At 40.0% G+C, this 13,945-nt stretch overlaps 1 protein-coding gene across 2 annotated transcripts in view; it reads left to right on the top strand.

Moving 5' to 3' along the window:
• TIE1 (tyrosine kinase with immunoglobulin like and EGF like domains 1) overlaps positions 1–13,945 on the top strand; it is a 49,060-nt gene that overhangs the window by 23,406 nt on the left and 11,709 nt on the right. Inside the window, exons 5-14 of one of the 2 annotated variants that reach the window (XM_075181711.1) lie at positions 830–961; positions 1,578–1,718; positions 3,401–3,529; positions 6,452–6,597; positions 7,452–7,596; positions 10,052–10,210; positions 10,845–10,982; positions 11,193–11,483; positions 12,511–12,801; positions 13,171–13,364. In XM_075181711.1, the coding sequence (XP_075037812.1) occupies positions 830–961; positions 1,578–1,718; positions 3,401–3,529; positions 6,452–6,597; positions 7,452–7,596; positions 10,052–10,210; positions 10,845–10,982; positions 11,193–11,483; positions 12,511–12,801; positions 13,171–13,364 (1,766 nt within the window). The remainder of the gene's footprint in view (positions 1–829; positions 962–1,577; positions 1,719–3,400; positions 3,530–6,451; positions 6,598–7,451; positions 7,597–10,051; positions 10,211–10,844; positions 10,983–11,192; positions 11,484–12,510; positions 12,802–13,170; positions 13,365–13,945) is intronic. The other variant, XM_075181712.1, reaches the window with a different exon arrangement.

Below are 13,945 nucleotides of genomic sequence, written 5' to 3'. Positions count from 1 at the left end.
ACTCCCAGCGTTCTAAGTGCCAGGGATGGGGAGTTAGAGTCTCTAAGTGAACCTGTTCCTGTCATTTCCCACAGTCTTTCATGCACGATTCTAACGAAGGAAGGATCCCTTTCCTCTGTCAGCATCAGAAAACCAGCAGATCACAGTGGGAAGTGAACTGTGTTTTATTTAACCCCTTAAATGCATCAGATGAGCAGGACTTGTCCTTAGCACATTAGGGGGTCATTTCACATGTCCCACTCATTCTCAGGACTTAATATATATATATATATATATATATATATATATATATATGGCTGTGTTTTTTTGCCAGACAGAAACAATGTTTTTATATACTTGTCATATGTCCACAGTCATGTGAATTGTAAACAAACATACATTGGATATTAACATGTCGACTTGATGAAGTAATTTAAACATTTTTGTGTTTTTCTCTTCTGAATTTGAAAAAGCGTCTTATTATAAATCGAATTGATCCCAGAAGATTTATGTCCGATTGTCTAACATACTTTGAAATTCAGGACTAGAGTCACTTAATCTGGTCACAACAGAGCTTTTATCTGAATTTGCAGATTTTTAAACCTAAAAAGCTAAAACAAAATAAAACAGGTGAGATGTTTAGTTTGTGTCAGGAGCAGTCAGCATCCCTCTAGTATACGTAATACATGGCGCAGTCACATGGTTCATGGATAGCCAGGCTTCGGGATTGACAATAATGACTGTGACAGCAACATTATCGTTCATTGATGATCCTGGTTACTTAATTCTCCTGTTTTTTTAGCACCTCTTAGTAAGTTTAGTAAATCCTTCCTTTATCTCTTGAATACAGGATGCCCGGCCGATAAGTGGGGACCGTCGTGTCAGAAGGATTGTCTCGACTGCTTGAATGGCGGAGTGTGTCACGACAGCAGAGGGGAGTGTATCTGCGCCCCGGGGTTCATGGGACCTCGTTGTGAGAAGGGTACATCAAGTTTTGTTCTAATATACAATACATGAGTGATCGGCCAATAGACCAGAACCCAACCAGTGGACAAGAGAAGACCCCATTACTCTAATCTATCAGTCAGAAAAATAATTAGATTTAAAACATATAAACTGAGTTGTAATAAACGTTTTATTTCACATTGTATTACTGACTATATGGAGTTATCGTTGTTTGAGATAAAAAGTTAAAACATCTGTGTTATTGTATGTGCTTGTGAATTTTACCAGAAGCTCTTTAATATTCTTGTTTTTTAAGGTTAATATTCTTTTTATTTCACATGCACAAGAATTAATAAAATTAGTTGTCTTTTTCTTGGCTTTTAAGGGTTGTCCGCATTAATGTATTTTAAAACCTAACCCTCCCCCTGACCAGTATTTTTGTTGGGGTGCTCCCACCAATAACCAACTGTTTAATGCAGCGGTTCTTCGTACATAGAATGACCGGATAAGTTGGGGGCTCTTACATGGGAACATGTGACCCACATAATGAAGTTGGGAGACATTTCTATAAATGTGACACAGGGAAGAGAATAACTTTTCCTACAGAATTCCATCTACCCCACTTTCAGTAAATGCCCCATCGTGTTTTCCAGCCTGCAGAGAAGGAAACTTTGGCAGAAACTGTCAAGAGTCATGTAAGAAAGAACAAGGCTGCAAAGGGCTGACGTTCTGCCTTCCGGACCCCTATGGATGTTCTTGTGGCAGTGGCTGGACCGGCTCACACTGCCAGACAGGTACCAAACCCAATCTGCACCACCACACTTTAGTGTGTCACACAGAAAGAGCTTTGGTTATTTATAGGTAAACTCCAGCATCACAATTATTTTACAGAGAGGGAGAGAGAGAGGAGCGAGAGAGGGGAGAGAGACAGAAGACCGAAGGAGGACAAAGGAGAGAGAGGGGAGAGAGAAAGAGAGACGGGGGGGAGAGAGAGAGGAGACCAACAGAGGACAGAGCGGAGAGACAAAGAGAGAGAGGGGAGAGAGAGAAAAAAGAGACAGGAGAGGGGGGGGGGGGAAGAGAGAGAGAAATAGCCAGAGAGAAGGAGAAAAAGAGAGAGATAAAGAGAGTGAGAGAGAGAATCAAAGCTCACTTAAATGTGCGCCTTGATGCCATATTGACATACTGCATATGTGCACAACTTGCATCCATTAGTTGCATGTGTATGTGTATTGCACTTGTGGCCCCTCGAATTTGGAGAAATGGATAAAGAGCTTTACCGTACAAGTGCTGTTCAGTAAGGGGGTGCAGATACAAGTTAATCATCCCCCTTTGAGACGAGTATTGTTTTCACTTATTTTGAGTTACACGGAAGTTGAAATACGTTAGTTACAAACAAACATTTAGCATTTATGTAAACAGATGCAGCTCTTGGAGTTTATGATGATGACTGGTGCATCTTTGATCAGACTCATCTATATGCTACATTTAATGTTGCACATATCTTAAGCTATGTATGACTCAAGATACAGATGTGGAAGCACAAGTGTGCAAATGCAGCTTTATGTTCAACTCTGTATCAGACTGAAGTGTTTCAGTCATGTGACATCACAACAGAGGAAACCAGACCTAGTGTCCATCAGTATTGTGCTGTTCAGCCGTAAATGACCTAATTGTCACCTGTTTCCTTCAAATTTACTCACAGATGTTTACAAAACTGTTTCCTCGGGTTACTTACGGGGCTGCCTCAGATGGAACATTAAATGTTTCCAGTTACGTTCACTATAAAAACATTTGTATTAGTGCTTTATACTCTGGAAAAGATATAAAACACTGTAATCTTTATTACAGCCACCAACACGAATTGTTCATTTAGTTATTGCAACTGGAAAATGAGCAGTCTGTTATTTAACTGTTTTTTATTTTGCAGCCCCCACATTATACTTACTTAATTTCTCAATTGTTCTCCATATGGTATTTTCAGAAGTAATTCTAGTAAACAATAATTTCGTTTTGCTCCAATGTTTTATTTAGGAGTCTTGGGCCTGATTCATTAAGGATCTTAACTTAAGAAACTTCTTATTTAAGTCTCCTGGACAAAACCATGTTACAATGCAAGGGGTGCAAATTAGTATTCTGTTTTGCACATAAGTTAAATACTGACTGTTTTTCATGTAGCACACAAATACTTGATAGCTTATTTGTACACTGAAATTTAAAGTTGATATTTGTGTGCTACATGAAAAAACAGTCAGTATTTAACTTATGTGCAAAATGCAAAACAGAATACTAATTTGCACCCCTTGCATTGTAACATGGTTTTGTCCAGGAGACTGAAATAAGAAGTTTCTTAAGTTAAGTTCCTTAATGATTCAGGCCCCTTAAGTACATATTGGTATCACCCCGGATCCACACACACCCATCTTTTTTACGCCCTGTTTTCTGCATTGCATTCTGACTATTTGTATTTTGACAGCCTGTCCCCCTGGAGAGTACGGAGCAAGCTGTGCCCTGAAGTGTGAGTGTGAGAACGGAGGCTCCTGTAACAGGTTCAGCGGCTGCGTGTGCCCCAACAGCTGGCATGGGCAGTATTGTGAGAAATCAGGTAAGGATGATACTTCCCGGCGTGTACATAGACCACCAACATCTTTATGTGATCAATCTTTATCTCCTGCTTGTCCGTATGACCTCATAACTGTACAAATTCAATTTTCTTAGTATTAGTGAGGATTATGGGAAAATGTTCTCTGCAGAGGTCTATGAAGTATCTATAGATCACAATACAACACTCTCATCTAATGTCCGAGCTACTAATACAAGCTTCGTCATTGTGCCTTGGTATTACCAATCAATAATGTTAAAGAAACACTCTCCCAGAGATGTTTTATTCTTAAGTAAGAGACCCATGAAACGGAGCCACAATAAGATCCCATGGGGAACTAAGCAAGATACTAATTTGCCTCTGGTTCCTCCAGTTGTCCCCCCCATAATGTCTTCCCACTATACCATATATCTTATACATGCCCCCAACATTATTTTTTCTTTTTCTCCCAGATACTGATAACAATCCTCCTTTACCCCTAAACTTTGTGGATCTATTATGGTTCTCGGAGCCTGGAAGGAACGCCATCAGTCACCTCAACTTTGCACCGTCCCGTTTGCTGCTCGGTGCTCTCTCTTAGAGGCTTATTTATGAAACATTATTTTGCCTTAAATCCAGAAATTACTGTTTTCCCAGGATTAAGGCAAATTTTAAGTATAGGGGCTATTTAAGAACAATGTAACGCTGGATATATCACAGATACCTCCGACATTCACCAAACTATCAATCAGTACCACAGTCCCTATATCTTCTATGGGAACTGCAGTCTGGTCCAATTTAACAAATTCCGAAAAGCTTATCTCTTCAGAACTCTCCTTTAGCTAACGCCATCTTCAGATGGTGTTATCATATATGTGGTGGTCGGGTACTGATGGGAATCCGTCCCTCACCTTGTCCTCCAGACACAAGTCAGGTTCTTTTCTCTTTTGGATATCCGGTGGTCAGGAGATAAATACTTCAATGAAAGGGACAAAGATTTTGTCAAACAACTTGATTTTATTGAGAATGCGTTAAGGATAGTTTTGGTAAGCCACCGCGCCACTGACCCCTTCAGCTCAATAGTAATGACAAAATAATGCGTCTGATCAGCATAGAGCACAATAGCATTTAACATTAACATACACCTGTTAAGTATAAGGCAGAATAGCGATAACATCTTCAATACACATTGTCTAATAAGGCACACTGGTAATCACAGTTACTACTTTCACGTTAACATTATCTAACTGGTGATGATGCAATAACCATTAATAATAACCCATCAAGATTCTTGCGGTCACTACCGCGCCCACTAGAGGGCTACTTCTTATTCAGGTGTTTGGGGTACCGTGCTATTCCCTATGGGTCAGGCGCCCCACTTTTAGCATCTACTGCTGAGTTAACTTGAATTGCAGCGGTACCACTAACACTGAATGTCACACCTTCAATATTAATAAATCAATTCTTAGGTAAATCACATAACATTATCATCTAAAACATTTGGTGCACCAATATTATCCCTGGTAACGTTACCATATTTTCCACTCAGTCCTGGGCTGACCTGTGCACAGGAATTTGGGTAGTGTTCCAATGTCCTGCAGAGGTTTCCATCAAGGGTTAAGTATTATAGTAGAAAGCAGAGCTGTTGCTCATTTCAGCCACAAGATGGCGCTGTTCTCTCAACAGTCAATGAATCTCTATCAGCACATGTACTCTGCAGCAGGGTATAATGTCCAGATATCAGCACACACACACACACACACACACACACACAGGATATAGCTGAAACGACCGTCTTAATTGTTCCCTGCAGCCTGTGTATAGGTATGATCTGGGGGAAAAGCTCTCACAATCCTTCCTTGTACAAGAATGCAATGTCAGTTTTGGATAGATTCTCTCATCACTCTTCCCTCTGACACTGGGGTGTGTGCAATACACTGCAGGCTAAGGTTTTACCTTGAAAAGAGTTCTGTAGTTCGTGAATACTGTCTTTGGAGCCCCGCTGCGTGTCCCCGGCTGTTCTCCGTCGGCTTTGCTGGCAATGTCACAGTTCTGGCAGCAGCTTATCTTCTTTCTGCTCGGCTGCACATCCTCCCCCTTGTTCCTTCTACCATGCTGCTCTCTCTCTCCTCCTTCCTGCACAACCTCTTCCTGTTACTCCCCCAGCCAATCAGGGCCTTCATCCTCCTCCTGTCAATCACTTCTGGGCACAAGTTTTCAGGCGCACAATTAACCCCTTGTAGCCCTGCATTTTAAAAGCGTTTATGCACTCCTCTGTGCTGTTCAACAGGGCTTTGGGGTACCACATATATCCCTCTATACTAATAGCCTAGCCGGACAGAGATCTATCCAGCAGACTGGACACTCCTTCTCTCCTTCCCTGCTAGTTTAACATTTGTGCAAATGCGTGGTCTTATCAGTGTGAAGCCGGAAATACACTCCTTCGCCACGGCGATCAGCAGTCAATTGATAAATTGCTCTGTTACTACAGCTCCTATTGCTACTATGTGAGTGAGTTCTCTGTACGGCGTTGCGGAATCAGTGGCGCTATATAATTAAATGGTGATGATGATGATGATAGTGGTGATAAGAAATTAGCTAACGGGCAAAAGTTGCCAAGGGTCTTAAACAGATTCTGTACAAAGACTGCTCTGCAAATTCAGCAAGTTTAAAAAAACAAACAAAAAACCCTTACGGGAGCCGGGTTGCATAGTGAGTAATCCGACTCTGCCAAGAAATTAAAATTCACAATTATTTAAACTATTGTCACCAAAGCAAGTCTTTTTTTACTGTAATGTCCTTTTAAAAGAGGACTATATGACTTTCCCTGGCCAACGGTGAATGAGCTGCCCCCAAACCAATTATCCAATTTTTTATGACTCTATAGTAGCGTCTCATTACAATCTTGTTTTTTTTTTAACTTTCCTTTTATCTTTCTCATTGCAGATCGACTTCCTCAAATCATTGATCTTCGAACCGAGGTTGAGTTTAATTTGAATTCCACTGCGATACTCACTTGCGCTGCGTCCGGTAACCCCCAGCCCGTCCGGGAGAGTATCGTACTGCGCCGACCTGACGGTTCTGTGCTAGTGGTAAGTCCCTGTCCTCAGATACTGCTGACAAAAGCGCTCCCCTGAGGTGGAGGAAAGGAGATGTATTATAAAATATAAAAATCAACTATGGTTTGTAGGTAACAAAATATATATTGTATCCAACTTTAGGGTAGTGATGAGAGTGCCGTGGGGAAAATTTAGGGGCTGTCCTGGTTGCCCCACCCATAATCCAGCCCTGACTAGCTGAGGTCAGGGTATAATTAATAGGGTGTGGATATACAAATATTAAATTCTGACAGTGGGCCTAATTCATTAAGGAAAGTTAAGCAAAAGTAAGCAAGTAAGGCAAAACCATGTTGCACTAGAGGGGGGGGGGGGGGGTAAATTTAAAATGTGATGGCAAATTTATATTTGGGGTAGGGCATGTCCTAGATCAATTTTAAATTTCAGTGTACAAATAAAGCTATCAAGTATTTGTGTGTTACATGAAAAAACAGCCAGTATTTTCCTTATGTGCAAAATAATAAACTAATTTGCACCCCTTGTATTGTAATATGGTTTTGTCCAGAAAACTTGGGTAAGAAAACTTACTCAATTGTTTTGCTTAACTTTCCTTAATGAATCAGACCCATTATTCCTCTATTATTAAATACTACTATCATACCAAGAAAACAAAATACTTTGTTCCAGTATGTTAAGAAGATATATTATCCCTCGCAGAGAGCTGTATCTTCTTTTGTATTTATTAAGATAGACACTCACAGTATAATATCCAATATCCTAAATATCCTTAAAATGTGATAAACTGTGATGTGGAAATGAGATATCCATTCATTCTTTATTACCCATGTTATGAACCTGCACTACCCCTTGCTCTCTCTCGCCCCCTATAGGCCAGCCAAGCGGTCCTGGATTCGGAACGTAGCACATGTACATTCACCGTGCCCTCTATAACCCTGTCAGACAATGGACTTTGGGAATGTCGTGTATCTACCAGCGGGGGGCAGGACAACCGAAAATTTCAAGTGCACGTCAGAGGTAAAATGGTCATTTTTTTAACTATTGTATTTCCATCATAATCCCACTGTTGTCATAGGCAAAAAACTGATACATTTTATGAACTTTTACATAACAAAAATATAGAAAACAGGTTGGCAACTATAATTCCCAGCATGCATTGCCAACTGCTTGCTTACCCCTCCCTTAGAGAAGGGACGGCTCAACAAAATCTGGGGTACAGGCGCAAACCCACACACAAAGCTTTATAGTACAAAATGATAATCTCAGAGGTTATAAAAATAAAAATAGAATGCTTCAAAGAGGTGGGTCTTGTTTAAGTATCCTCCAATGTCTTTTGATGTTTTTTCCCAAATTTTTAAATTGCTCATTATATTGAGAAATAAAGGCCAAACTTGAATCTTGTTTGGATGCTTTCTTTATCATTGTAGTGAGTAGATATTGTCTATTTATCACTTGTATGGTCTCCAAAGCTTGATCAACTAGATGTTCTAAATACCCTTTAGTTAGGAACTGTGTCCGTATCCCTGTTGCCTGTATCTCAAAGATCTGATTCTATGTGCAGTTCCTTTTTAATCTTTTAAACTGCCCCACTGGAATGTTCTTTAGCCAATTCTTATGATGATGACTAATTACTTTAACATACAAAACTGCTATATGTGGGGTTTTTAAAAATCTTAGTTTGTATTATATTATCTTTTACATAAATAGTATGGTTTAGAAAGTTTACGCTTTGATTACTGATGTCAGATGTTACCTTTATATTGTGAGGGTTATTATCGAGATATTGTCAAAAACAATTAAGGGAATCCTCATCCCCTTATCATATAAAGATGATGTTATCAATGAACCTATGTCAGGCTATCAGACCTGCCCCCTGTAAATCATGGGACATACATATATATCTTCCTAGGAACTCATGAATAAGTTGGCGTAGCAGGGGGTAAATCTGGTGCCAATGGCTGTCCCAATCTTTTTAAGGTAGTAGAAACTTTCAAAATAGGAAAAATATTCTTCAATTTAAACTCTGTTCCCTTGATGATAATTCCACCAATAGCTTCTCTCTTATAACTTCAATCCCCTGATTATGCTGAATAATTGTATATAAAGAGTTGGAAACTGCTTTCACCAAATAATAAAGATTACACCATTGTATACTCTGTAATTTTTCAAAATGTCACATGTATCCTTCAAATAAAACTTCTATTTAGTCATATACAGTTGTAAATTATTATCAATAAATTGTGATAGATTAACACTTAATGAATTGGAGACAGCTATAATTGGTCTTCCTGGGAGTGTAGTTTCACTGTTATGGCTATATACTGTATATACTGTACACTGTAAGATATACTGTATAAAACCGGAATTGTACAATATTTGACAATGTGGAGGTCCGATAGGTAGACCCTTCATTTAATTAGCAATGAATTTATGCATTACAATCCAATTTATTCATAATAACAATAGCTCTGCACTTATCCACAGGTTTAATGATGATCTCTAAATTTGACCTTAATATATCTAGTACTGTTTATTTGCTTTTAGTCAGATTAGTGTGGCTAATAGGACTGGTGAAGTTATTGATGAATTTGGATGTAGTGGCCCCTTTATAGTAGGTAGGCTGCAACTTTACAGTGTTTGAATGCTTACAAGGTGTATTATCATTATTATTATCACATTGAAATAATAATTGGGTCCTTTAGCACTTTAGGCCTAAGACAATTGCCTTGCGTTTGAGACAACCTAAACAGGTTACAGCAATCTGAATTATTTTCTGTTGTATAGATTGTATAGAATTCAGCTTTGGATTCTTTTTTTTCTTTATGCAAAGAAATTAGTGTCATGAACTGTAATTGTTCAATTCTTCACTGTATTCAGCAAACTGTATTAAACATTAAAACTTTACATCTGGTGTAATTTCTTTTAGACTTTCTTAAATGACATCCAGTTTATTTCTGATTGGATCACATGGAAATTCAATATAACATGTGTGCGGAGAAATTGCAAAGCAAAATATTGTAACCTTTGTGGAAAGCATTAGAACTTCCAAACAGTTGGGTAGGATTGGTGATTGGTACACTGCTCTCCAGAAATTATCCTCGAGCTTGACCTCAGGACCTCACACTAGACCTCAGGGCCTCACACTAGACCTCAGGACCTCACAGTAGACCTCAGGACCTCTCACTAGATCTCAGGACCTCACACTAGACCTCAGGAATTCACAATGGAACAAAAGATGTCACACTAAATTTCAGGACCTCAGACTAGACCTTAGGACCTCACTCTGGACCTTGGGCTAGACTTTAGGAACTCACACTAGAACTCAAAACATCACACACAATTCCAGGGAACTTTTATCAGTCCAGAATTTGAGGCCATCCTCCCACACCGTGTCAAATATTTGAATACTGAGAACTGGTTTTAAATCAATTGCAGTGTAAGATCTTTTACTATGTGAAATTTTCTTTTGCAGTGCCACCTGAACCTTTAGAGCCACCGCGACTGCTTGACAGGCGCAGTAGACAGCTGATCCTCGCTCCACTTCATCATTTTAAAGGAGATGGACCAATTTCATCCATTAAATTACTATATCGGCCTAAGGAAAGTAGATCGGCATGGTCCAACATTATAGGTACGAAATTGTGAAATGCTTCCTGGATTTCACTTGGATCTCAACTCTGAGCTACATTTGGGAACAACATTGTAAAGTTGTGTCTGATTTTCTTGAATTTTTATAGAATCTAAATTCATTATGTTCACATTGCCCACGTTCTTGGGCTATCTGGGCACCCTATGTACATGGCCATTGTGGATTGGCATAATGTGGTGCTCCACATCACAATGTGCACTCCCTGATATCACTTTTGGTCACAGTTATTGGAACAGTAAGGGGGAAGCAGGGTTTTATTTCTTTCAAATATGTTAATATCTTTTTATGTCGGCTTCTCTGTGTGCCTCACTTTCCGATGTGACAATGAGTGTCCTGCTTTCCTCCGCTTCTGGAGTGGTGTCATCTTATGGCACTTTCTCAAGTTCTACAGAACTAGATAAAACCAAGTATTTATGTCTGTGCGATCTCCAGCCCTGCCAGATCATTTCAATACACTGTTACATAAAATAAACACTTATGTGTTTCTGGATTTTATAAATAGTAAAAGTGTATCATTGAACTTAATCCACAGTGATGTAATCAATACTTAGACGGCTGTTTCATAGTTATACCTGCACACATTATATATAACAGAATAGTTCTATCTACTTTCCAGTGGACCACAAAGACAACATCACACTACCGAATCTGAAGCCCGTTACCGCTTATCTGGTACAATTTCAGCTGAGCCGACAGGGATCTGGTGGTGAAGGACCATTGGGGCCACTGGCTGTTATAGAAACCGATTGCATAGGTAAATATATCTGTTACAATTCAGCGCTTGTGTAAATTGTTAACAAAAAGATGAAAGGCAGACAGTGAAATGAAGAGGACAGTTTCTAAACAATGCCTAAATTATTATTATTATTTTTTCACTTAAACAAGAGTATTCCAGATACTAGGAGATTGTCATTGACTATATGTGTGATACTTATGGATAGTTTATGGTGACTTTTCTCTCCAGAACCCACATTGAAGCCAGAGATCAAGGGCTACTCGATAGAGGATCGAAACACGTTGTACATAAACTGGCAGCTGCCCACCTACAAGGTGGTGGGCAGTGGCTACCTGGTCAGGGTTTACTACCCTCCGTACCGCCTTTACTTGCAAGAGAACATAACCTCCATAGATGTTCTGTCTGCACGGATTTACGGCCTCAGCTCCAACACAGAGTATATCTTTAAAGTCCTCATCTACCATTGCACGAGCCTGGGGCCAACCTCCGATCCCTACGTCATCATACTCAACAGCAAAGGTGAGAGTGTCTACAGAACAGTGCTCTGTTATTACAGCACATTGTAGACATATAACCCAGCGTAAAACAAAACAATACTTCCTTTTCTCAAATCCATATTAGACTTACTGTACCAGCAATAAAAATAACACCCAGAGGGATCCATTGGTCCAGCTAAACATTTCCCCAAGGGCTCTTGTCCATCCTTTACTTGTCCATTGTACAACAGCATCATACATTAAAGTGTAGCTCCCAACTTTTTCATTTCTGGAGTTGGAACATTGCAAAGTGGTGAACAACGCCTAGACCCCATGCCCCTATCCTAAAAACACCAATTCAATGTTGATGCAGATTGTATTGCTGTGGGCAGAGCGTGATGAAGTCCTGCCTGACCTGATGACACCTGGCTTCCCTCCGCATCTACTGCAACTCAAAAAAGTTGGCTAGTGTGCTAGAAGCTAACGACATCATTGAGGCATGAGGCACATTAATTTCCATTTCTATGCATCTCATCAATACATTTAATTGGCAGTGCATAATAAATGGAATATCAGACCTGCAGCCCCCATGGATAGTTAAGCTGTGTACACATCTATGCAGTCTTACTTCAGATGCTATTTCTGTAATGATTTCACCAACGATTGAAAGTATGGATGATCATGCCGATTCCTGTGTACACACCTACACGATTTACCTTCAGATCTGTGATCTTCATCTCTCATAATCATCTGCTGAAAAGATCCTGACCCTGTACACTGTACAGATATCTGCCTACACTGGTGGTGAGTGCGTAAACACTGCCACATTTGCCCGACATCATTCCATCGTTGATCGAGATTTTTAGCTAAAAACCAAATCAATGGATGCGATGTGTTTTGGAACAATATTAAAACATGATCGTGGGAGCGTACACACTTTTGCAATATCTGACCAAATGGTCACGAATTGTGTGATCTGCACGATAATTGTATAGATGTGTTCCCAGCTTTTTATTAGAAATTAGAGTCCTGTGCTTGGTGTACAAATTCTAAATCTACTGTGTTCACAGGCCCATCACCTCCGAAGGACGTCCACGCAGAACCTCTCTCTAGGGACAGTGTAAAGCTGGTCTGGTCTCCTCCTGATGACCAGAATGGGGGGATAATTAAATACACAGTTGAGAGCCGGAGGCTGGGAGCTCCTGGGGACCAGCAATGGGCGGATACGGAGAGCCACAACCAGACCTGGCACGTTATCGGCGCTCTGAACTCCAGCACGGTCTATCAGTTCCGTGTGCGTGCCAACTCTAGAGTACCGGGAGAATGGAGCCAAACGGTGACTGCGGCAACATACAGCGAGGGTAAATGTCTTCTCAGGCTCTGTGTCCTTGTCGTAGCCCATCCAGCAACAGACATGATAGGGTTAAGTCATACCGGAGAGTAGAATTTACTCTGTGAAGGGTAAATCCCAATCATACTCCACCACCAGTTATTATCATCTGGCCAATTGTTACAGCAGTGTGCCACAGTGCCTCAGTATGTGCCTCAAACCTCAATATATGATCTGCCTATGTGTATTATGTGCCTCATTATGTATATGCCTCAATGTACTATATGACTCTTTCGATGGTGTGACTCATTTTATAATCTGCCTCATTGTGTGATGTGCCTCATTACAGGCTGTGCCTCATTATATAGTGCATTGGAGTAACTGCTGTTTGTGCCCATAGAATCTCCTCTCAGCGTCATCAGCATGGAGAGCCAAAACCCACAGGCATCGGATTCCGGTCACCAGCTCATCCTGGCCATTATCGGTTCCGTATCGGTCACATGTTTCACCATCATTGTCGCCCTGCTCGCCCTCTTCTGCATTAAAAAGAATTTATTCCATCGCAGGAGAATGTTCACATACCAGTCTGGATCTGTGAGTAACAATATGACTATCACAGGTTGCCCTCTGCATTGACAATGACTGTACAGTTCCCTATGAAATATACAATGACTTATCATAATACAGACACTAGGGGGCAGTGTGGCTTTGGTGTCTCACATGAGTATTTTTTTTCTTTTTTTCCAACTTATGTTAAGAGATAAGTAATAAATTCAGAAATAAATAACCTAATAATATTCAGAAATGTATATGTATAGGTTATAGCAACATTTTACAACGCATGATGTTTTATATTAAGATATTTGGGCTGTAGTTGTACAGGAAGCGAGAGCCAAAAAATGACTGGTAACAGAGGACAGTTGCTTAGACTAGGCTAAATAACAATAATTGACATAATTTCTGCATTTGCTAATGTTGCAAAGTGTTGCTATATAAATTTATTGTGGTATACTGTATTTAATGGCATGCAAAAATCGAAACAAACTGAGCCTGATTCATGTTTAGTTGCAATTTCCGTTGCATGACGCATTTCACGAAAAATAGTTCTGCGCATGCAATCGCATTAATTGGCGTAAGGTCCGAAACAATAATGTTACAGACTGTAAAAGTGTTTA

This window comes from Mixophyes fleayi, chromosome 8, assembly GCF_038048845.1.
Source record: "Mixophyes fleayi isolate aMixFle1 chromosome 8, aMixFle1.hap1, whole genome shotgun sequence".
In the NCBI taxonomy this organism is placed as follows: Eukaryota; Metazoa; Chordata; class Amphibia; order Anura; family Limnodynastidae; genus Mixophyes; species Mixophyes fleayi.
The sequence above is the reverse complement of the archived record's forward strand: the minus strand, read 5'-3'. Positions and strand labels throughout refer to the sequence as shown.